This window comes from Coregonus lavaretus, assembly GCF_964263955.1.
Source record: "Coregonus lavaretus genome assembly, chromosome: 33".
In the NCBI taxonomy this organism is placed as follows: domain Eukaryota; kingdom Metazoa; phylum Chordata; class Actinopteri; order Salmoniformes; family Salmonidae; genus Coregonus; species Coregonus lavaretus.
The window spans coordinates 20,387,393-20,411,746 of NC_140020.1; the positions used below are offsets into that span (position 1 = coordinate 20,387,393).

At 43.2% G+C, this 24,354-nt stretch overlaps 1 protein-coding gene across 4 annotated transcripts; it reads right to left on the minus strand.

The window, feature by feature from the left end:
- Positions 1-829: 829 nt before the first annotated feature.
- Positions 830-17,457, minus strand: LOC311108755 (WD repeat-containing protein 26-like). Of its 4 annotated transcripts, none has more exons than XM_084151495.1 (15): positions 16,723-17,452; positions 14,688-14,787; positions 14,069-14,125; positions 11,109-11,153; positions 10,654-10,790; positions 9,814-9,911; positions 7,818-7,974; positions 7,062-7,200; positions 6,746-6,886; positions 6,353-6,472; positions 5,760-5,905; positions 5,339-5,417; positions 4,977-5,106; positions 4,314-4,508; positions 830-3,162 (listed from the first exon to the last, which is right to left on the minus strand). In XM_084151495.1, exons 1-15 carry the CDS (start codon positions 17,001-17,003, stop codon positions 3,137-3,139), a joined length of 1,851 nt encoding a protein of 616 aa, XP_084007621.1. In that variant the 5' UTR covers positions 17,004-17,452; the 3' UTR covers positions 830-3,136. The 4 variants fall into 4 exon arrangements, with proteins under 4 accessions (XP_084007621.1, XP_084007620.1, XP_084007623.1 ...); XM_084151494.1 differs by having other exon boundaries at positions 7,800-7,974; XM_084151497.1 differs by lacking the exon at positions 11,109-11,153 and having other exon boundaries at positions 16,723-17,457.
- Between the last annotated feature and the right edge of the window lie 6,897 nt (positions 17,458-24,354).

A 24,354-nucleotide genomic window follows, 5' to 3' on the forward strand; every position in this document is an offset into this window, starting at 1 on the left:
ACAGCTCTTTTTCAAAACCCTGAATGCTTTATTGAAAATATGCACACACACAACACTTCTCCTACACAACGATACAAAACAGTACAATCACTTTTGTAAATAAAACATTTAACGCAAACAGGTCCCCGTCCCCCAACTACTCTTTTAAACTGCTACCGTAAACCCTTACTCCCCAAGCCAGCCCCACCACCCCCAGAGAGAGAAATAAGATAGTTATTAGCATCAAATCATAAACCATCCTAGAAACTCCAAGACAAAGGAACAGAGTAGACACCAAGTTGCATACAGGCATAACATATGTCACCAGCAAGTTAATTATAACTTTGTGAAAGCTTTTGGGTTCTTCACTTTTTATTTGCCTCAACTCTTCAGACATGACATAAGGTGTGGATGGGCAGTTCAAGTCCACTCAGGGGTCCAAGAGATGTATGGTTCTAGAATAGAGAAAAGCGCAATCCCAGAATGTGAAACTCAGAACATGGAATCACACACACACCTACAGAGCCACTATGGAGTCAAGTGTTTTGATTTTGGTAAGGGTAGAAATGGCAAACGCAACCAACAGTGGCACAAAAAAAAGCGAGATTTTTTCCCTGGATTTATTCCACAGAGACGCGAGTATTGAATCACTGTACAAGGAGTCTCTTTTAAAAGGTGAGGGGTGGACATTTTAAAACGGATTCTTACAAGGTAACACACTCCCAAAGCATAACTCAACCACTCATATTTGCATTAGTGTTACTGTGCATATTCACTACTAATATGTAAGAAGTAGTGGATAAGTAAAAACCCAAGAGAACCCAAGAGACAAAACAAATCATAAGAAGAATTTAAAAAATGAGGACACCAGTTGTCTGGTTATATTTTAATATGATAATACAGGGAGAGAATGAAATGATATGAGAACAAAAAATGAAAGTAACAAAATATTTCATAAAAACTGACAGAAAAGCGTTCTTTTTAAACATTTAATATCAGTCCATAGCAAAGTCATTACATACCCTGAATCAGGAGGAAGAAAGCTCTGTATGGTGCCTTCACCACTGATAAGGAGGACTTGGCTGGAGAGAAATGGGTGTTGTGCAGAAATCAGTCTTGCTCCGTAAGGGCTGTAAGCCTATGTAAGATGAAGCAGCTATGCCTGTGTATATGTGGGAGGTTGTGTTTGGTTCTGTATCATTAACATCAATAATGCTGTACTACTGTGTACTGTGTAGGGTGCATGGAAGTGTGGCGTGAGCCAGATTCCAATATGATCACTTAATCCATATGACCTTGCCTATACCTATCCAGTCCTGTCAGACTGGGGGCTAAGAGCAGGTGATCATATTGGAATTGAGCATTTGTAGGTGTGACTTGGGGTAGACCTCAAAGTGCAGCAGTGTGTTTTGGGTGTACATGTGGGTGTGTCTGGGGGGAGAGGCGGGGGTGATTGTGTTAAGGGGAAAACTATGTAAAGCTGTGAATGTGTGGCTCTTCCTTTTCATACACGCAAAACATTAAACATCTGTTTCCAACAGTACAATCAATAACACCTACTCATATGAAATGAGCCTTTGCTTACAACAGTTTACAGCTCTTTAGAAAGTCACGTCATTCACCTCTTTTTTTCTCTTTTAATTTTCCCACAAAACTGATCCAACTCTGGTATCTCAGTGCCATTCCAATGGTGGGTGGTGTTAAGGAGAAATATAAAAAAGCAAAGTCAAATGTAAAAAGAAAAGCCCCAGTTTAAAAAAAATAGTTTATACAAAATGGCTCTCAAGTACTCTTTGTTCCACAGATAGAGGTCGCTCTGGGGCTTTGGATTAACTCTGAATGGGATTAAAATCTTCTTTACAATTTCACTTGGGGAGGAGGGGAAAGCATGATCTTCTGCTGGTGTGAATACACACACACACACACACACACACACATACACGTCTGCATGCACCTGCATTCACTCTCCTAAACAAACACACGGAAGTGTACCCATACACACACAAAAGCACACACACAGGTGGTGCAGTCCTCAGTGTACTGCAATAGTTGCATGTACAGACCTCTACATCCAAGAGTATGTCCTTCTTAGAGCTACTCAACACGAGGACTGCTTCACACTTGGCCCTGCAGCGGAGACCCAACCACACTACACCAGCTACCACGGACCTCTCACCTTTGACAGCTGACCTTTCCCCTTGACCTTTACCCCCTCCCAACAGGCAGATCTAATGGAACTGTGAGCTGTGCAGTTGATAGCTTAAACTCAGAAGCGGGAGGGGGGGAGATAGGGGGAGTTAGAGGGTGAGACTCTGGGGACATTGGAGCGAATGTGTCCGTGTTACAGACTTTAAACAAGGGATAAAAAGAGCTTTTCCTAATTGAGAGAGCATTCTTCACACTAAAGCACTCCACGGCCATTACTCCTAGTTCAAACCTAGGATTCACCTGTTAAATGATAACAATAAGAATGCTATGACTATCAACAACAAAAAAATCCAAAGTAAGCATAGCCTTTGCGTTTTTCTTTGTCGGTTGGTTGGTTTTGTGTTGATTTTCTGCGTTCGTCCAACAACTCAAGTGCGAAGAAAGGAGCGAGAAGAGGAAGGAGAACAGAAAAACGAATAAACTGAAGAGTTACTATAACCCCCTCCACCCCTTTTAACACCCCTCCCCACGGACATACACAGGTAGGTGAGAGAGAGACAGATGACAGACGCGGTCCAATCAGTGTAGATGGTCTGTAATGGCTGTCTGAAGGGGTCAGGGGCGTGACGCAGGGCCTGAGGCCCAGTGAAGAGGTGGGTTTCCAGGGGAATATTCAGGGGAGAGCCCCTGGTGTGGCCTTGCTAAGAAAAAGGGGGGGGGGGGGGCGGAGGAAGAGGAAGTCAGCAGGGAGTACCAATGGATCGGCTCGGTTTCCCAGGTCACTGGTCTTCCAGGCCACTGGTTCTGGATGAAGACCTGGTTTTGTAAGAGTGTGTTCATCCTCACCTCCATAGTTTTGCCAGGTCATGAGACAACTGATTTACTTTTGTTTTCTCTTTTTTGTTTCGTCAGGTGTTGGGATTTCATTCTCGTTTTGATGTTTATTTGTTGTCGGTTGGTTGTATTTCTTGTTGTAAAAGAGAATAAGTTTTCCATTCCAACGTCACCATCAACTGTCCATGTTACTGCAGTTCTCTGGGGAGAGATGAGAGAGACTTACACTACCGTTCAAAAGTTTGGGGTCACTTAGAAATGTCCTTGTTTTTGAAAGAAAAGCATTTTTTTTTGTCCATTAAAATAACATCAAATTGATCTGAAATAGTGTAGACATTGTTAATGTTGTAAATGGCTATTGTAGCTGGAAACAGCAGATTTTAAATGGAATATCTACCTAGGCGTACAGAGGCCCATTATCAGCAACCATCAGTCCTGTGTTCCAATGGCACATTGTGTTTGCTAATCCAAGTTTATCATTTTAAAAGGCTAATTGATCATTAGAAAACCCTTTTGCAAAACTGTTGTGCTGATTAAAGAAGCAATAAAACTGGCCTTCTTGAGACTAGTTGAGTGTCTGGAGCATCAGCAATTGTGGGTTCGATTACAGGCTCAAAATGGCCAGAAACAAATAACTTTCTTCTGAAACTCGTCAGTCTATTGTTGTTCTGAGAAATGAAGGCTATTCCATGCGAGAAATTGCCAAGAAACTGAAGAGCTCGTACAACCCGGTGTACTACTCCCTTCACAGAACAGCGCAAACTGTCTCTAACCAGATTAGAAAAAGGAGTGGGAGGGCCCGGTGCACAACTGAGTAAGAGGACAAATACATTAGTGTGTCTAGTTTGAGAAACAGGCGCCTCACAGGTCCTCAACTGGCAGCTTCATTAAATAGTACCCGCAAAACACCAGTCTCAATGTCAACAGTTAAGAGGCGACTCCGGGATGCTGACCTTCTAGGCAGAGTTGCAAAGAAAAAGCCATATCTCAGACTGCCCATCTTAATATTTTCTTTTTATTGGCCAGTCTGAGATATGGCTTTTTCTTTGCAAAATCAGCCGTTTCCAGCTACAATAGCCATTTACAACATTAACAATGTCTACACTGTATTTCTGATCAATTTGATGTTATTTTAATGGACAAAAAATTTGCTTTTCTTTTGAAAACAAGGACATTTCTAAGTGACACCAAACTTTTGAACGGTATTGTAAGTACCTGTAAAACTTAGGGCCTTTCTACGGCCATTGAAGTAACGGCCTTACTACGGCCATTGAACTAACGGCCTTACTACGGCCATTGAACTAACGGCCTTACTACGGCCATTGAACTAACAAAATGCTAGTGGTAGTTACCGTTGAGCCCGTCGACCACCTGTGTGTCGAGGAAGGGTGCGGGGCCCCAGACACGCACAGTGCCGTCGTCCGAGGCAGAGGCCATGAGGCCTGGGATGGCGGGGTTCCAGCTAACGCAGTTGACTGTGCGAGTGTGCCCCGTCAGCTCAGCGATGGGCAGCTCACTGCGTCGGTGCCAGATATACACCTTATGGTCTGGGGGGGGGGGGGGGGGGGGGAAGGGGAGAGAGGAGGGAAGAACGTGTAAGAGACGGGGAGGAAAGGTGGAGGGAGGAAGGGTAAGAGACGGGGAGGAAAGGTGGAGGGAGGAAGGGTAAGAGACGGGGAGGAAGGAGGGGGGAGGGTAAGAGACGGGGAGGCAGGAGAAGGGGGAGGGTAAGAGACGGGGAGGAAGGAGAGGGGTACAATGGTATAACATAGAAAATATCAGCCTTTTATAAACCTTCCTATGATATGCTGCAAGTCAAAGTCCCTGACAAAGTAGCTGTATTTGAGTGCTTATGTATTTGAGAGATGGACACATCGATAATTGGGACGCACCCATAGTGAGGGATACAGTGGTGAACACGTTTGTTTTTGGGCTCAATAACAACTACAACACTAATCCTGAGCTTGAGGAGTAGCTGTGCCTAAAATGGCTGCTGTTGGGTCTGTGGGTAGTACCTTCGCTGCCGCTGGCAATGAAGTCTTCGTTGTGGCCTCCGAAGCAGGAGTGGATGGTGTAGAAGCCCTGGGTCACACCTTGGTACTTCCTTACCAATACTCGGTCCTGCAGGTCCCAAAGATGCACTCCCTGTGGGGGGAGAATGGAGGGAGGAGGGGAGGAAGGAGAGGGAGCAGTTAGACACTAAACACAGCCATTAGCACTGGTACATTCTCCTACTCCTCAATCTCCCTCACACAAACAGACACTAGCCCAAAGCCTGCCTGCACGCGCGCACACACACACACACACAGAGAGACACACAGAATACCGCCGGTACAGTCCTTTCAGTGTTCAAGTATAGCACCCTCTCCCCATTCACCTGAGTTGCTACATTTAACAAAGCTAATCTTCCGTTCTTGGAAACAGTGAAAGACATGATAGGATGGTCCTCCTGAACTCTGTAAAAGAGAAATTCACAACAGAGATGATCAATCACTGATCTGTGTTCTGTTCAATGATAACTGTATATATGCTATTTTTATTGTAAGATTAGTCATTCTGAAGGTATTACTTGGTTCAGTAATGCTTCCTTTAGAGGTCTGTTAATAAACTACTTATAAAACATGAATAAAAGTAGTAAACAGTTAGTAATTCATCATGTATAATGTGTTAATGTATTCATTATGCATGTATAAACCATTTATTACTAAGATTTCTGAACAAAATGTTTTGTTAATCTACTGATTAATAGTCAGGAGGGTAAATTCTGATCTGGCACGGGGAGAAACCGCAGCCCTCACATGTTTCTGTCCGTTAGGTCCTCAAAGTTGTAACCCCGGATCCGCTGGTGAGTGTCTGACGCTAGCACCGTCCTGCCGTCCCCCACACACCAGAGGCACTGCACACGCACGCCCTCCCACGAGTCCAACAGGTTACCGTCCAGGTCCTACCATTAACACAACAATCAATCAATTAAATACATAGTTCCAAATGGCTACTGTCCAGATCCTGGGAATCAATCAATCAATCACACACACAGGCCAGAAACAGGTAGAAAATCAGACACACAGGCACAGACAGATTCAGACACACAAATACACAGTTTGTAACACACTAGATCCTGACAGTCTCTTTTCTGAAGGCCAGCAGGTACTTGTCTAGTCAGCTAATCAATAAGAAGTGAAGGTGCATATCTAAAAGCAGTCTGCCCATTTACTGAACTGTATTAGTCCCTCCCCGTAGTGTATGCATCACCCTGTACTTTCCCCACTACTCACACACTGGCAGGACAAACTAGAAGAACCAACTGACACTTGTATATCTGGTGGATAGATCACACACAGCAAACTGGTAGAACACACTACTACACACATCCTTCTATAACAATACTTACACACTGGTAGAACTGTCCCCTCTGTCCCCCTGTGACGAAGCGTTTCCCGTCAGGGTTCCAGGCCACACTGGTCAGACTGTCCTCGTGGGACTGGCTCATCTTGGTCCGCAACTCCCCCGTCTGCCCACCAGGGGACAAACACCACTCAGTAACTACACAGACACTGAAGAGTTCCCAACCTGGAGGCCTACTGCATCACTGTTTTTAACAGGCCCCATCTAAATCAGAGACTCTATGACCAATAAATTACATGAATTGATGTGTTTCCATTTAATTCCATCAATCAATCAATCCTTGTCCTGGACAGCTGCAGTGTATGCCTGTACTCATTTTATATCAGCACTAACATACTGTTTCGCCGGGCGGGGTGTGTGTACGTGTGTGTTGCCATACCTGGACGTTCCAGAGCCAGAGTTCGGAGCAGTCATCGGGTCCGCAGGCGATCAGGTAGGCGTCGTCGGGGCTCCAGGCCAGGTAGGACACACCGTAGGCATGGCCCTCTAAGGTCCGCAGCAGCTTCAACTGGTAGCTCTCCTAGACACCACACACACAGACACCAGGCTCTGGGTTAGAGTAAAGCACTAATGGAAAGACAGTAGATGGTGGCTATCTTTGACATGTATGCAGCAGATGACGACTCATATAAGGCATATAGTGGGAATGTACACAGCAGATGGTGTGGGGGATATGGGCTCAGTGTGGTACTCACAGGGTCCACCTGCCAGATGATGACGGTGGTGTCTTTGGAGCCGGTAGCCAGCTTGGTGCCGTCGTTGGAGAACTTACAAAACCACACCTCGTTACAGTGCTCTGTGAGGATCTGCTGTGTGTAGCACGGGAACTGCTTCCTGTGGACGGGGCCAACCAGGAGAGAGGTCAACCAAGGTCAAAGGCTCAAATAAAAGGGGTGAAGAGAGTGGAGGATAGAGAGACTACTGATGGGAGGGAGTTAGTACTGTCATTTATTCCTTGTGGCGCTATTTCCACATTTTTTTTTTACGTATCTTTAACTCTGCATTGTTGGAAAAGGACCCGTAAGTAAGCATTTCACTGTTATTCTACGCCTGTTGTTTACAAAGCATGTGACAAATAAAATGTATTTAGTAAACGATTGAGGGTGATATTTTCGGTTCACTTTACGACTCTTGCAGCGCGCAACATTTCTGAAATCAAAAAACAACGTAGCATTCCAAAAATATTGCAGATCGCTATTGCATTACATGCAACAGTGATCTGGGCTCTGTGTTTTTCCAGTTCAGGTCAAGAGGTCAGGAAAGCTCTATATCATACACAAAGACCCTGTATTTAAACACACGCTTTTCTTTATATCCGCATAAATTATTGCCTCCATCTTTACCGATGTCTACAGTAGGCATCATAAAAAGGAGAGGTTTTCAGGTTGTCTAGTTTTTTGCACATTTCAGCTGTGTTTGGCAGAAAATGTCACCCTGAGTGTGTTGCTGACCGGCTGCAGACGTGGTCCAGGAGCAAGGTGACAGAGTCCAGGCTGCTGTCCAGTTTGGTGTTGTGGTAGAGGCAGCGGTCCCTCTGCAGCTCCACAGCCTGTCTCAGCAGGGTCTGCAGCCGGCGTGGGGGCAGCATCACCGACGGGGGCAGGTATGCTGGAGAGGGAGTGGGTTGGAGAGAAGGACCAGAGACAGGAGTCAAACTATAGTCCAGTCTGAAGCGCATCCCTAGACCCCTGTGAAGCCCTGTGTGACTGTATGTATAAGGTGTCATGAAGCTGTAGGTGACGTAGCGGGTGTACAGTGGGGAAAAAAAGTATTTAGTCAGCCACCAATTGTGCAAGTTCTCCCACTTAAAAAGATGAGAGAGGCCTGTAATTTTCATCATAGGTACACGTCAACTATGACAGACAAATTGAGAAAGAAAAATCCAGAAAATCACATTGTAGGATTTTTAATGAATTTATTTGCAAATTATGGTGGAAAATAAGTATTTGGTAACCTACAAACAAGCAAGATTTCTGGCTCTCACAGACCTGTAACTTCTTCTTTAAGAGGCTCCTCTGTCCTCCACCTGTTACCTGTATTAATGGCACCTGTTTGAACTTGTTATCAGTATAAAAGACACCTGTCCACAACCTCAAACAGTCACACTCCAAACTCCACTATGGCCAAGACCAAAGAGCTGTCAAAGGACACCAGAAACAAAATTGTAGACCTGCACCAGGCTGGGAAGACTGAATCTGCAATAGGTAAGCAGCTTGGTTTGAAGAAATCAACTGTGGAAGCAATTATTAGGAAATGGAAGACATACAAGACCACTGATAATCTCCCTTGATCTGGGGCTCCACGCAAGATCTCACCCGTGGGGTCAAAATGATCACAAGAACGGTGAGCAAAAATCCCAGAACCACACAGGGGGACCTAGTGAATGACCTGCAGAGAGCTGGGACCAAAGTAACAAAGCCTACCATCAGTAACACACTACGCCGCCAGAGACTCAAATCCTGCAGTGCCAGACATGTCCCCCTGCTTAAGCCAGTACATGTCCAGGCCCGTCTGAAGTTTGCTAGAGTGCATTTGGATGATCCAGAAGAGGCTTGGGAGAATGTCATAAGGTCAGATGAAACCAAAATATAACTTTTTGGTAAAAACTCAACTCGTCGTGTTTGGAGGACAAAGAATGCTGAGTTGCATCCATAGAACACCATACCTACTGTGAAGCATGGGGGTGGAAACATCATGCTTTGGGGCTGTTTTTCTGCAAAGGGACCAGGATGACTGATCCATGTAAAGGAAAGAATGAATGGGGCCATGTATCGTGAGATTTTGAGTGAAAACCTCCTTCCATCAGCAAGGGCATTGAAGATGAAACGTGGCTGGGTCTTTCAGCATGACAATGATCCCAAACACACCGCCCGGGCAACGAAGGAGTGGCTTCGTAAGAAGCATTTCAAGGTCCTGGAGTGGCCTAGCCAGTCTCCAGATCTCAACCCCATTGAAAATCTTTGGAGGGAGATGAAAGTCTGTGTTGCCCAGCGACAGCCCCAAAACATCACTGCTCTAGAGGAGATATGCATGGAGGAATGGGCCAAAATACCAGCAACAGTGTGTGAAAACCTTGTGAAGACTTACAGAAAACGTTTGACCTGTGTCATTGCCAACAAAGGGAATATAACAAAGTATTCAGAAACTTTTGTTATTGACCAAATACTTATTTTCCACCATAATTTGCAAATAAATTCATTAAAAATCCTACAATGTGATTTTCTGGATTTATTTTTCTCATTTTGTCTGTCATAGTTGACATGTACCTATGATGAAAATTACAGGCCTCTCTTATCTTTTTAAGTGGGAGAACTTGCACAATTGGTGGCTGACTAAATACTTTTTTTCCCCACTGTATTTGTGTGTTTATATTAAGTAAAATGTGTGTGTGTGCCTGTGTATGAGGTATAATGTGTGTGTGAGTGGTGGTATGTGGTATGTTCTCACTCTGTAACTTGTCCAGCAGTCGGCAGCGGGAGTTTGTGCCTTTGCCTTCCCACTCTGCCTTGGCGCGCAGGTCCTCTGCATGGCTACACATCAGATACCTACACAACACAAAACCAGTCAGACTACAACATACTCCACTGGGTACATCACTGTTATGCATGACATTTTACATTTACATTTTTAGTCATTTAGCAGACGCTCTTATCCAGAGCGACTTACAGGAGCAATTAGGGTTAAGTGCCTTGCTCAAGGGCACATCGACAGATTTTTCACCTAGTCGGCTCGGGGATTAGAACTAGCGACCTTTCGGTTACTGGCACAACGCTCTTAACCACTAAGCTACCTGCCGCCCATGACCTCTAATAACAGTTTTATTAACTGTAATAACACTGTATACGCTGGTTATTACTCCAAAGCCACATTGAACTAGGACAATGTGACTGATCAACCACTGATGCAAAGTTGGTTGTGTTTTTCCTGATAATGTAGGTTTCCATTGACTGCTTGAGCGACAGACTGGCATACTTACAGAGTATGCGGATGCAGTTGGTATTGACTCATTGATTGATTATTTTATTTACCCGCTGAATATTTGGATGCTGTCAGAGATGTATTCGACAGCGTAACAGTTGATGATTGACTTGTGTTGACTTATGAAAATGGTGTGATTGATAGACAGGCAAACCCACTGAGGATGCTGTTTGCACAGATTGATCAGACAGCGGATTGATATGATTGGTAGGAACAGTAATGCCATACTGACTGACTGTGTGGAGCAAGTGTGTTCACTGATCGATTGAATAATTAGATGATTAAAGTGATTGATAGGTAATGGCATACCCGCTGAGTACATGGATGCGGTCCGTGTTGTACTTGAGCGGCGTGAGCTCTCCCCTGAGCACCTGCAGAGCCTCGAGAACCTTCCCGTCCTCCAAGTACTCCAGATACTTCTGCTGCAGGAGCAGGAACTTCATACGCTACAGAGAGAGAGGGGGAGAGGGGTAGAGAGAGAGAGAGAGAGAGAGGTGAGGAAATGAGAGAAATTGAGAGAGGGGGAGGAGGGAGGTAGATAGATTATGTAGACAAAGAGAAAGGATGACAGGGAAGCGGGGAAGAAAAAGATGAGTAAAAAGGAGGGAGAGGAGAAACAAATGAAGTGAGCAAATGGTGACAAAAGGGTTTCATAAAAAAGTAGAGCCCAGAAACCTGACCAACAGATTTCCCATTTATACATTCAAAACATGACGCATCCAATGACTCTAATCCTGTGCTTCAAAGGGTGCAGGCAGTCATACCAGAGAGAAAGAGACGAAGCGAGAGGCTTGACTCCACCCCAAAATCTGTCAGAGCAAAAATAAAGCGAGAAGCAGAGGAAGTGGGGATTATTGGTATGAAGGTCAATCAATGAGTGTTGAATTTGGTCAACATAAAATGTTATTGCTAATTTGCTATGTGAGGCTTATTTGATCGGATAGAAGTTTCATGTTTAGGTTGTTACAAATGTATTGATGTAAGTGGCATTCCGGCAACTTTGAGAAAAACTATTTTATATCAGAGTTGTGCAGATACGTGTGTGAACAACAGGCACCTCTCCACACTGAGTCTTAAAAAGGGGCCCCCCAGGGGTGTGTCCTCAGTCCTCTGCTGTACTCCCTGTTCACCCACAACTGTGTGACTTTATAAACAACAAATTCCATCAAGTTTGCTGACCTGATAACCAACAATGACGAGTCAGCCTATAAGGAGGAGGTAGTGAACTGGCATTGTGGTGTCATGACAACAACCTCTCACTCAGCAAAACAAAGGAGTTGATTGTTGACTTCAGGAAGCAGAGGAGGGAACATGCCCCGATCCACATCAATGGTAGAGAGTCACGAGTTAAGTTCCTCGGCGTCCAATTGTCATGAAACACCACCACTCTTGTCAAGATGGCGCAACAGCATCTCTACTTCCTAAGGCGGCTGAAGAAGTTCGGCATGCCGACCTGGGTCGTCTACCGCTGCACTATCGTTGCATCACAGCCTGGTACAGGAATTGCGCCATCCACAACCGCAAGGCCCTCCAGCGGGTGGTGAAGATGGCCCAGTACATCACTGGGACCGTGCTCCAACCCATCCTGGAAATCTACTCAAAATGGTGCCCAAGGAAGGCACGCAGCATCATCAAAGACCCCACACACAAGCCGTTCTCTCCCTTACCATGGGGCAGAAGGTATCGGAGCAAGAGATCTGATTCCCGGCACCTTAGCACACACTCATGAATAACCCCACCCAGACAGACACACACACAGCTACCAGACTGGGGGGGGGCGTTGGCTTAACCCCAGAAACCTCACTGCCTTGGTGTCATGTGGTGGGCACACAAGCGCACAACACACACAACCTGCCAGAAGAACCAACACGGTTTGACCTTTTCAATTATAACCATGACTCTGGCATATAAATTACCATTGTCAAGTGTTCACCATAATCATAGTAGCAGCCATTCCAGCTTGACATATCTTGCATACCTTCATGGTATATGGCAGGGCAGAAAATAACTTAGTTATTAGACATTCATAAACTAGGATAGCCTACCTCTGGAGTTAAAATGGATTGTGCAATAACAAGCCTTTGGTTGACCAGAATAAAACTCCACAGGCGCTTGACTAAGCCACAGCAGACCATTTTGAGATCTATCATTTTTATTCTACTAGCACTGACTTTGCTGATAGCTACTTTGAGGAAAAATGTACTTACTATGATTGAGATATGTGGTTGTCCCACCTAGCCATCTTAAAATGAATGCACTAACTTTAAGTCGCTTTGGATAAGTGTCTGCTAAATGACTAAAATGTATCCTGTCTACTTATGAGCTAGCTAGATCTAATTATCATCATTTAGCCTAGCTGCAGTCCTCCGAGTGTTCTTTAGATGACATCTAAACTTGCTGTACCCATGGTAGAGGCGACTCCCCTCATTTACAATCTTAGAAGAACAGCTGAATGACAAATCTCAGGGCTCCACCAGAATATGTATGGATATTATATGATATCATATACAATAAACATACAAGACATACAGTTGACTGAATAATCTATGGTGAACTCACTAACCACATTTCCATCTACAGTGTTTATGAGACTAAATTCATACCGTATAAAAAAATATCACGACAGCAGTGATGGAAACAGGAAGTTTCATTCAAATTGTATAAATGCCGACAGATAATTTGTTTGTTCGACATGGTGGGATCTTTTTGTGACTAAAATTAATTACGCAAAAAATGGCGGCGGAAACACCTTTACGAGCAAAAATTGATATAACCATCATATCAAAGTAAACTTCGGAGTCACGAGCGATGACATGGTGTGTCCTCCCACTACGACACGGGAAATCATGCAGTTTAAATTAGGCTAAAGATTAAATAAGTTATGATGAACTTCACAGTGTAGTGAAAGTGCATGGTATGTGTTTGATGCTCCTTTCCAATAAATGTCGAGGGTCTTATTCTGGTGACATGATGTTCGATGCTTGACTGCCGCTTTGACAAAGAAATCTCCATAATCTCATCATGTAGACTAGCTTACCTGCACTGTATCTGCGAGCTGTTGGCTAGAGCGCACGTGCAAAGACCAGAGTGGGCACATTTGCTATTTAACGCAACAGTTTGTGACAAAACTATCCGTAGAGATGAAAATGTGATGGAAACACATTGAACATTCTATTTTTATTCCGTACATGAAAACTTAAGCGAAAAAGTACATTTTGTGTGCACTAAGTCATCACGCACTGATTTTTATCTGCAACAAGTCAGTTTGACGGAAACACACCAATAGTGGGGAAATTCATATATTATCTTTATGCAGATTTTAGAATATTCGCATGAAAATCTGTTGCCAATTGGATGAAACCTAGCTACTAATAATGCAAAATTATTTAAACACTAACAATGTGATTATACAACTGTGCTTTTGTTGAATAATAATATTGGTGGAACATTTTACTGATAAACACACCATACACTTAGCATCTGACTAGCAAATTATTAAATGCAGGATATTATACCCCCATATATGAGGATATCTGTTGTAAACATTCCACTCAGTCCGTCCAAGACATTCCGGAACACTTGAAATTCCAGTCAGAATGGATCCGCCTCACAAAGGGGAAACTTTCTAATCTAGAACAGTCAGGTTGGGGACAGAACCGTTCTAGAACCCATGGTCCCCTTTCACTGCGTTGATGACTGTCATTCAGGTCAGGTTTGGGCTTACCACAATAGCGTTGGGAGAATGCATCAGTGCCCTCAACTCGTTGAGATCATTCTCAGCCTGGACCAAAACAAAGAGAGAGAGGGAGGGGAGACAAATAGTTGGCTCAGCACTTTCAAGCCACAAAAACGACAAATCAAAACAGTTGACCACTACAATAACCACACTCTTTCTCAGTGGAGGAAGTCAACAACTGTAATTATCATGGTGTGTGAAGCCATTTTGTGGCTACAGTTCAGATAATGCTCAGTAATGTCTGTACATTTATGGGATTTAAAAAAGAGATGATGTACATTTTTACAAGCCTTAACCCAAAGCTCTTGGAATGGGAGTACTGTGGCAATGTAGAAGAGAAAGTAATTACACTAACAACTCTTAAAGATCCCTTCTAGGAACTTAACTACATATATTTTCATCAACGAGTTCCAATATGTTATTAATTGGCACAAATGTTTATGAACAGCACTGTTTATTTACTCCATATGTAGCTTAATGTTGGTGTTGTACATGTGATCGATACTTAGTAACAGAACCATGTTATGGGTACTCTCTCGAAGTAGGTGTGTGCAGGCTATGCATAACATTAAAGGTGCAGGTGTAACTATGGTAACCTGGAACCCACCTTGTCCCACTCCCCCTCCATGACGTGGTTGCGGAACTTCGTGGCTGAGGTATGTTCCAGTCTGCAGCCCGACTCCTGCATCAGCAGGTCCACTGTTTGACTGCAGAGAAGAGAGTGGGGAAACATTACCTCAATGTTTACAGCACACGTTAGCTGAACATTAGAACAAGACAGACATTAACGTACAGATGTAAAGGAACTGAAATGTCAGCCCAAAGTCAATTGACTACGGAGAGACGGATTAAACATTAATTGCATAAACGTTTATAGAAAACAGCTTAACATTGGCCAACAAGACAGCCAATGGACCTGATATGTTATACCAGAGTGACAGACACAGGAGAGAGGGAGAGACGGGCATAACAATCTAAACCATATCCAGCAATAAGAGATGTGGCATTAGTTATAATTCTAGACTAGACCTGTCAACTGTGAGTGCCTTTTCTGTAAATCTCTATTAGTGTGCTTAAAAGGTGACTATGATCAAATGGAGTGGGCTGTACTGACACCATGGCATGATGACATCATCCTCAGGTATCAAAGAAGAGAGTGGTGCAGAAGTGTTTTCAGCATCACCCTGATGAGTTCGGACACCATTATCACGTTCCATTCCACATTTGAAACGTAGGGGCGTCAGTTCCATAGCAGACAATGCATGTATTTATCCCCCATATAAACATAACCAAACAGGCTGTCTTAGCAGCTCCTGTAATGGCAGTTCCACTGGCACACAGTCAGTGGCGAGCAGTAGCAGGCTGGGTCTCTCAAAACACTGCATTAACAGTCCATTATGGTGACATAGCCATGGAGGGCTCAAAATATTGTGTTACTGCGGAGTCCCGATGGGTTTACTAGGCTCAATCTATTATTAGCGTCAACCAACGTTTCTAATCTAAAACAACTGAATAGACGCGCATTCCACAGCCGCCATGAAACCATACCCTATCCGGGAAGCCGTTCTGATTACTTCACGAGCCACCATTTCCACCAATAATGGTAAAACGAATTAAACATCGCTCTGACTTTGCATCTGGGGCTATAAATGGCGATTTTGTGTCCATACACTACTGACATTGTTGACATGGATGACAGACTGCTATTTGCAGAAAAATATGACAATAACGTCAGAATAATATACGCGGTTCGAAAGATATAACCACTCGTTTAACGGGCTGTACCATGGTTGTTGTTCAAGACGACCGCCGCTCAAAAGGTTTCAAAAGTAACACTGACCCTGTCTGTTTTTCTACTTTACAGCAACGTATCAAGTAAACTCCTTTATCGATGTTCTCTTTGTAAACATCAAATGTCAATGTCATGAAAACACCCAAGCCATCGAAAGGGACAATATGGGAAATACAGGAGAACGAAAACAAATCGACGCTGTCAAACAGGGTATCGTTGTTCTCCCTACGCACTTTTGCGCAATCCTCTAAAACGCAGGCATTTCATTTCAGACAACTATTCTAACGTTCCACAGTGCCTCCACAGTATAAAACAGGCCAAATCTATAAGGCCATTTCAAATGACAGGCTATAGCCATTTACATCCTTAGTAACCACAAATCATTATGGATTTTGCAGCATCTTTCGATGGATTACAAGGTGATGTAATGCGATTTCCATCCGTGTAAAAAAATATATATACAACTCACAACACGCAGTTCAACTAGCCCCTATAAGGTTACACTGAACAGTTATTGGTGTGAGGTCAAGGTAGCCAACCAAATTGTGAACTGTCTTGAGTCTTTATTCTGTATAAAATGTCTGAATAACAATCGTTACGAAGGCTAGTGGTACTATCAACCTACCACTCTGTATTGTGCAAAATGGACCCCTTCTTCTTCAAACTAGCTTGCTAACTACCCCCTCCCCCAGCCCATGTTTGTCTGTCAAACGCAGAATTCCGTGTTCATCAACTACCACCACGCAGTTTTGCTTCTTTTTTTTTCTTTTTTTATCACTAATAAATGAGATTTCATGAATCATGTACTTGGACATGTTAGGAGCTTTTCCTTTACGTCACGTAAACTTACTTTAGCCCTAACCCGTGGAGATGTTGTCCTATTAATCGGATGACATCTTCCTCCGACTGCGAAAGACGTTTCTTCTTTTTCATGGAGCCGACCTCCGAACCCGAGGCTGTGGAGGTCCCTGAGCCCGGTCCGGCTCCGTTATTGGTACCGACACTATTCCCATTGTTTGTGCTGACCAGAAGCCCGTTGAAGTGCGTTCCCCCAGCCGAGGATGACTCCCCGTTTTGTGCACTGTTTTGGCAGGAAAGCTCTGAATCCTGTCCTGCCCCGTTTGACTGCATGTTATTGCCGCTGAGATTGTTGACAAGGGTCCGGTTAAAGTGAATAGCAGAGGTGGCTTGGTGATGTGGAGAAGTAGTAGCAAGTCCCAAAACAACTCCAGAAAGGCCTGTCGCAACTGTTGAAGCCCCGGGCTCTCCTGCTCCCTCCGCCGCCGAGGCTCGGTGTTTCTTCCGTGGGGGCGGCGACGCTCCGCCGGTGTCCGAGTCGGAGGAGGAGGAAGCGGAGGCCAGAGTTTCCTCACCGAGAGCGGCCGTGGTTAGAAGCCGGCGAAGCCCAGGGTGGGAAAGGAGGTTTTAGCTCCCAGAATTTAGACTTCGTAACCCGGCTGAGAACGCACTGACTCTGTGGTATTCCCGTCAATCGCTCCGTTTTTGTTGTTGTTTCTCTCAACAGCTGCAACCCCCTAATGGAGTCCAGACACGCTGACGTAACCGGAAATTCCTATACTACCCTGCTTCCGGTAGAATTATATACTCCATAGGTGGCGCATGAGAACCAATTTTGCATATTGATTATGGTTTTTTATGATAGCAATAAAGATGTTATATTAAAATGGCAGGCAAAAATTGATTCAGAGAATTGGAGGAGTCGCAATGGCTTTTATTCAGAGGAGCCAAATATTCATAAAGCTGTCTGAAATCATTGCATAGTTGTAAATTGATAACATTCTGTGGTAAATCCGTTTTTAGTCCTCTCTTGCTTCTCTAAGGATCAAATCTTCCTCTCAAATTTGAATCTGAACTGAATGTTTGAGAGCTTTCTATGGCGTCCTCAAACAGTGGAATCCTCATACTGTCTCATAGTCCCCACCAATGTTCCACCTAAACTGCGCACAGCTCCCCCGGGACTGCAGCACAGAAGAAATATCAGCCTGCACAGAGAAGCACGAGATTGAACTTCACTCAACCTTCTAGAGTTTTTTCCCTTAATTAACACTATCAGCATTTCCCTTTACTGTGGGAATTGTGATCGAATCAACGCAATATTTGTCACTTTCAATAAAACATACCGAAACAAAACAAACTATGCAAGACTTAGTATGCAAAACTAACTATGCAAGAGATTGTGTTGTAGACAGAACGCATTGAAGTAGGATTCTATTGCATTGACAAGCGACTCAGCCTGTACTCACAGACCAGTGAAGCATAACCAATCAGAGCTGCAGTAGGCCTATATGCAAACAGGCAATTGCCATAATGGATCTGTGCCATTCACTTTGAACTGGACTGTGTTTACAACATGAGCAGTCATGGGTGCTTGTTTTGAGATCAAAGTGAGAGCTGCATGTAGCCACCTGTGCACATTTGTTCATATCCTTTGCTAGTTAGTGAGTTATTGATAATTTGTAGTCAGCAATGAGGGAGTGATTGCTTCTTACAAGAGCACAAAATGTGTACATTTCTAGACATCTTTGAAAAGCGGTCTGGGTAAAGAGCTTTTTTTTTGTCTTAAAGGGACAGTATTTTCAGACAGGCTTGAATAAGCTAAGTAGCCAATAGGCAGAGGGTAGCATAATTTGTCTGATTCTCTGTAATAATGGTATGGGAATAATAATGCATTTTATTTTGTAAAGTGGTTTCATGCATCAAACAACACAACAACATTTTCAGTCACCTCCTTGTCTGAAGGACAAGTGGATAAACAGGTTAATGTCAAGCCCTTCATGCTTTTTTCAAAACTCTCATGGAATGTAGGACCTACATTGAACACCACACATTGGCTGCTACTGTGGGCTGAATGATAGAACACCTATTTCCATGTTAAAATGTTTCCATTGTTTTTTATGGTAGGCCACTCTGGTAGGCCTACATTATGATAATCCACAGTAGCCTACTTGACCACTGTCTGAAACTATAACTTAAAGCAGGTACAGCCTCAGTGTTCACAGTAAACGCACGCTGAAGGTTGCACAGAATTTTCACAATGTTCAAGTTTGCCCTCAGCCGACCTGAAATGTTCTCAGTGCCAATTTTCTTTTGAGGGAACATTGGTCCCCACCCGCCAATGGCCAACAGAACCTCATAAAAAGATATAAACCCTTAGGCATATAGTGCTTACTTCGAGGAAAAGTATGCAGTGATGTGTTAAGTACTTAAGCAAAAATATTTTAAGTACTACTTAAGTAGTTGTTTTGGGGTATCTGTACTTTACTATTTATATTTTGGACTACTTTTTACTAAAGAAAATAATGTACTTTTTACTCCATACATTTTCTCTGACACCTAAAAGTACTCGTTACATTTTGAATGCTTAGCAGGACAGCAAAATTGTCCAATTCACGCACTTAAGAGAACATCCCTGGTCATCCCTACTGCCTCTGATCTGGCGGACTCACTAAACACACATGATTAGTTTGTAAATGGTGTTGGAGTGTGCCCCTGGCTTTGCGTAAATACAAAAATAAAAAATAAAAGAATGATGCCATATGTTTTGCTTAATATTAGGAAATTAAAATGATTTAAACTTTTACTTACTGATACTTAAGTATATTTGAGCAATTACATTTTATTTTGATATTTAAGTACATTGAAAACCAAATAAGACTTTTACTCAAGTAGTATTTTACTGGGTGACTTTCAATTGTACTTGAGTCCAGGGACGGCTTGTTCAATAGGGCGATATGGGCGACGCACTGCCAAACGGGAAAAGGAAGGGATTTTTTTTCTAATCAATTATATCACGGCAACAGCAGTTATCAGTGTTCACGTCTGATCTGCCAGCCACTAAATGTCAAATCAGGCTAAAGTCGTGCTTTAAATGGCCCCGCCCGTTTTTGGGGCGATTTCAGTCAAGTTGAAAATCGCCCAGAAGTCTCTCATAGCCTGTCATGTAAAATCTATTTTTTTCACATTTCAAAGCTTTCAATACATTCTCTATGGGTGTCTGTGGGCTTGCACTTACGCGCTTTCGTCATACGTGACGTAACGTTGAACGTAACTAAGACAATGGCGGCTAGAAGCGTCTCTGTTGCGACCTGCAGTGCGGCGTTATTTTATGTTTTTCATTTGTAGACTTAGTTTACAAACATTCTGCCAACCATGGATTTCCAGTGGTTGGTTTTGGACTGATCTTGTTGATCGTGTACATACCCGCTACGAACGGACTAAATAATGAAAACGCTGCTGGCAGCTGAATCCCAATACAGCTGGGAGACTTGGCTGGATGAGTCCCGGACAGAGAAGTGGAGCCGGCCACCTTCACCCTGGTCAGAGCGGACCGCGATCCTGGTAAGAGAGCGACTCTGTACCCCGACATTGAACTGCTTTCTGTGTCATTGCGACCTTACTATCAATTCAATTCAATTTAAGGGCTTTATTGGCATGGGAAATGTGTGTTAACATTGCCAAAGCAAGGGAAGTAGATAGTAAACAAAAGTGAAATAAACAATAAATATTAACAGTAAACATTACACTCAGAAGTTTCAAAAGAATAAAGACATTTCAAATGTCATATTATGTATATATACAGTGTTGTTACAATGTGCAAATAGTTAAAGTACAAATGGGAAAATAAATAAACATAAATATGGGTTGTATTTACAATGGTGTTTGTTCTTCACTGGTTGCCCTTTTCTTGTGGCAACAGGTCACAAATCTTGCAGCTGTGATGGCACACTGTGGTTTTTCACCCAGTAGATAAGGGAGTTTATCAAAATTGGGTTTGTTTTCGAATTCTTTGTGGATCGCTGTAATCTGAGGGAAATATGTGTCTCTAATATGGTCATACATTTGGCAGGAGGTTAGGAAGTGCAGCTCAGTTTCCACCTCATTTTGTGGGCAGTGTGCACATAGCCTGTCTTCTCTTGAGAGCCAGGTCTGCCTACGGCGGCCTTTCTCAATAGCAAGGCTATGGTCACTGAGTCTGTACATAGTCAAAGCTTTCATTAAGTTTGGGTCAGTCACAGTGGTCAGGTATTCTGCCACTGTGTACTCTCTGTTTAGGGCCAAATAGCATTCTAGTTTGCTCAGTTTTTTTGTTTGTTCTTTCCAATGTGTCAAGTAATTCTCTTTTTGTTTTCTCATGATTTGGTTGGGTCTAATTGTGTTGTTGTTGTTGTTGTTGTTGTTGTTGTCCTGGGGCTGTGTGGGGTCTGTTTGTGTTTGTGAACAGAGGCCCAGGACAAGCTTACTTAGGGGACTCTTCTCCAAGTTCATCTCTCTGTAGGTGATGGCTTTGTTATGGAAGGTTTGGGAATCGCTTCCTTTTAAGTGGTTACTATCTGCCCCGTGAGTTCCCCCAATTGTTTGTTACCGTTGTGTACTGTTGATAATCACAAGTTTACTGGAGAACTGAGACCAAGTAGAGACTTTGGACAGGGTGGATATGGTATAATAAAGGCAGTTTATTCAGAGGTAAAGATATCTGGAATCGCGTGCACGGACTCGTGCACGTGTGTAGGTCACCTAAATCATCAGAAAAATTGCCCCTCCTGAGAATTTTTTCAGGAGCCGCCACTGCTTGAGTCATTTTCTACTATCTTTACTTTTACTCAAGTATGACAATTGGGTATTTTTTCCACCACTGAAAGCGTGTCTAGTGCATGTTCTCTATTTGACAGATTTGCTAAATTAATTTAGAACGGTAAGCAGAATTCATACATGGAGCAACAGTGACATCCAGAGGCCAGAAATAATACTGCAACTCACGGTCATTTCACTGTGATGAGGATTGCTGGAAATACTGTTCGGTAGTAGGTTCAAATACACACAGACCACATAAAAGCTAATGAAAACATTTTTAATTAACACATTATAGATACATACTATTTCAAGTGGCATTATCTCATTACAGAGGCGTCACTACAGACCCTGGTTCGTTCCCAGGCTGTGTCACAACCGCCGTGATCGGGAGTCCCATAGGGCGGCACACAATTGGCCCAGCGTCGTCCGTCATTGGGTAGGCCGTCATTGTAAAGAAGAATTTGTTCTTGACTGACTTGCATAGTTAAATAAAGGTTAAATAAAATAAATAAATAAAAATCTGTGCGTAATCTGTACTATGTCTGTTGTATCAGCAGGTGTGGGTCAGGAATGGTCCACTACTTGGTGAGGCAGGGTTGTAGTGGTGGGATCAGTGCCGTTGCTAAAGGGTTGGTTTGTCTTCCCCTTTCATGAAGAAGCTTAGTAGCTCCCCCTTCCCTTTGACAAAGATGGGCCCTCTCCGGACGAAGCGGAATCCACACTCCTCCATGATGTCATAGCAGTCCTCGACCACCTAGTGGCAGTACATCATAGGGTAATGATTGATAAAAATGGTCCACAGGTCTATACGGGAAAGTGACGTTTTCAATGAAAATCACGGAAGCAATGTCTACCCATTGAAAGCAGTTCAGCCTAAGTCAGTTTAGTCAATCCTGAATTCCAGCAATAACGACACACATAGATGTATATATATATATACCGTATATATATATTTGTATTATAACTGGATTAAAGCTCCTATCAAAATGTTGTGAATTAAATATATTAATGTCATAGTCACCTGTCAACTCTATTACAGTCAAAAGTTACTTCAACTTCAGCCATTGAATTGTTGGTTTCTGGCTTATATACTTATTCCTGTCATCATAGTAGAATGTATTGATTACTTTACATATGCTAAATGACAAATAAATAAATATAAGAAATGTATATGTTAGGGGTCAATGACGGGTGAATAGGAACTTTGTATACGGAAAGTTGCTGAGTGAGACAAGGGGAAGTGTAGAAAGTTGATACTCTGTTCAAACATGTTATTACTGATAATTAATATTTCTAAGGAAGGAGGTAAAGGGTAGCAGTCTAGTTTCAGTTCCTGATAAGGCAGGCCAGTTGCTGTGAAACTAGGACAATGAGGGATGTGGAACTCAACTCAAGGTCAACGGTTGAAGAGAGAATACACTGCTGGGAGGGGGGCCATAGGGTCCCACCCCTGAAGAGCATCTGACTACAGTTCTATCTCATACACATTTTTTACATTTACGTCATTTAGCAGACGCTCTTATCCAGAGCGACATACAGGAGCAATTAGGGTTAAGTGCCTTTTTTCACCTAGTCGGCTCGGGGATTAGAACCAGCGACCTTTCGGTTACTGGCACAACGCTCTTAACCACTAAGCTACCTGCCGCCCACAAACTTCCACGCCCATGAGGGTCCTAGACTTAGGCAGGCCATGACAATACCAGTAAGAAGAACACATTGAGTTTCTGCCTAACAACAGAGAAGGATTGTTTATCTTAGACATGCAAGGAGGTCACTCCACCTAGTCGGAAGGTATACATACAGTGCCTTGCAAAAGTATTCATCCCCCTTGGCGTTTTTCCTATTTTGTTGCATTTCAACCTGTAATTTAAATGGATTTATATTTGGATTTCATGTAATGGACATACATAAAATAGTCCAAATTGGTGAAGTGAAATGATTTTTTTTTTCAAAGAATTCTAAAAAATAAAGAACAGAAAAGTGGTGTGTACATATGTATTCACCCCCTTTGCTATGAAGCCCCTAAATAAGATCTGGTGTAACCAATTACCTTCCGAAGTCACATAATTAGTTTAATAAAGCCCACCTGTGTGCAATCTAACTGTCACATGATCTCAGTATATATACACATGTTCTGAAAGGCCCTAGAGTCTGCAACACCACTAAGCAAGGGGCACCAACAAGCAGCGGCACCATGGAGACCAAGGAGCTCTCCAAACAGGTCAGGGACAAAGATGTGGAGAAGTACAGATCAGTGTTGGGTTATAAAATAAATATCAGAAACTTTGAACATCCCACGGAGCACCATTAAATCCATTATTAAAAAAATGAAAGAATATGGCACCACAACAAACCTGCCAAGAGAGGGCCGCCCACCAAAACTCACGGACCAGGCAAGGAGGGCATTAATCAGAGAGGCAACAAAGAGACCAAAGATAACCCTGAAGGAGCTGCAAAGCTCCACAGCGGAGATTGGAGTATCTGTCCATAGGACCACTTTAAGCCGTACACTCCACAGAGCTGGGCTTTACGGAAGAGTGGCCAGAAAAAAGCCATTGCTTAAAGAAAAAAATAAGCAAACACGTTTGGTGTTCGCCAAAAGGCATGTGGGAGACTCCCCAAACATATGGAAGAAGGTACTCTGGTCAGATGAGACTAAAATTGAGCTTTTTGGCCATCAAGGAAAATGCTATGTCTGGCGCAAACCCAACACCTCTCATCACCCCAATAACACCATCCCCACAGTGAAGCATGGTGGTGGCAGCATCATGCTGTGGGATGTTTTTCATCGGCAGGGACTGGGAAACTGGTCAGAATTGAAGGAATGATGGATGGCGCTAAATACAGGGAAATTCTTGAGGGAAACCTGTTTCAGTCTTCCAGAGATTTG

Excerpts from the sequence above, each read along its gene's own strand:
- LOC311108755 (XM_084151494.1), bottom strand. The coding sequence starts at position 17,003 with ATGCAGTCAAACGGGGCAGGACAGGATTCAGAGCTTTCCTGCCAAAAC. Across the intron at positions 6,887-7,061 it reads TCATCTGGCAGGTGGACCCT|GAGAGCTACCAGTTGAAGCT; the intron begins GTGAGTACCACA and ends TGTGGTGTCTAG. Across the intron at positions 6,473-6,745 it reads TCTGGCTCTGGAACGTCCAG|ACGGGGGAGTTGCGGACCAA; the intron begins GTATGGCAACAC and ends CCTGGTGGGCAG.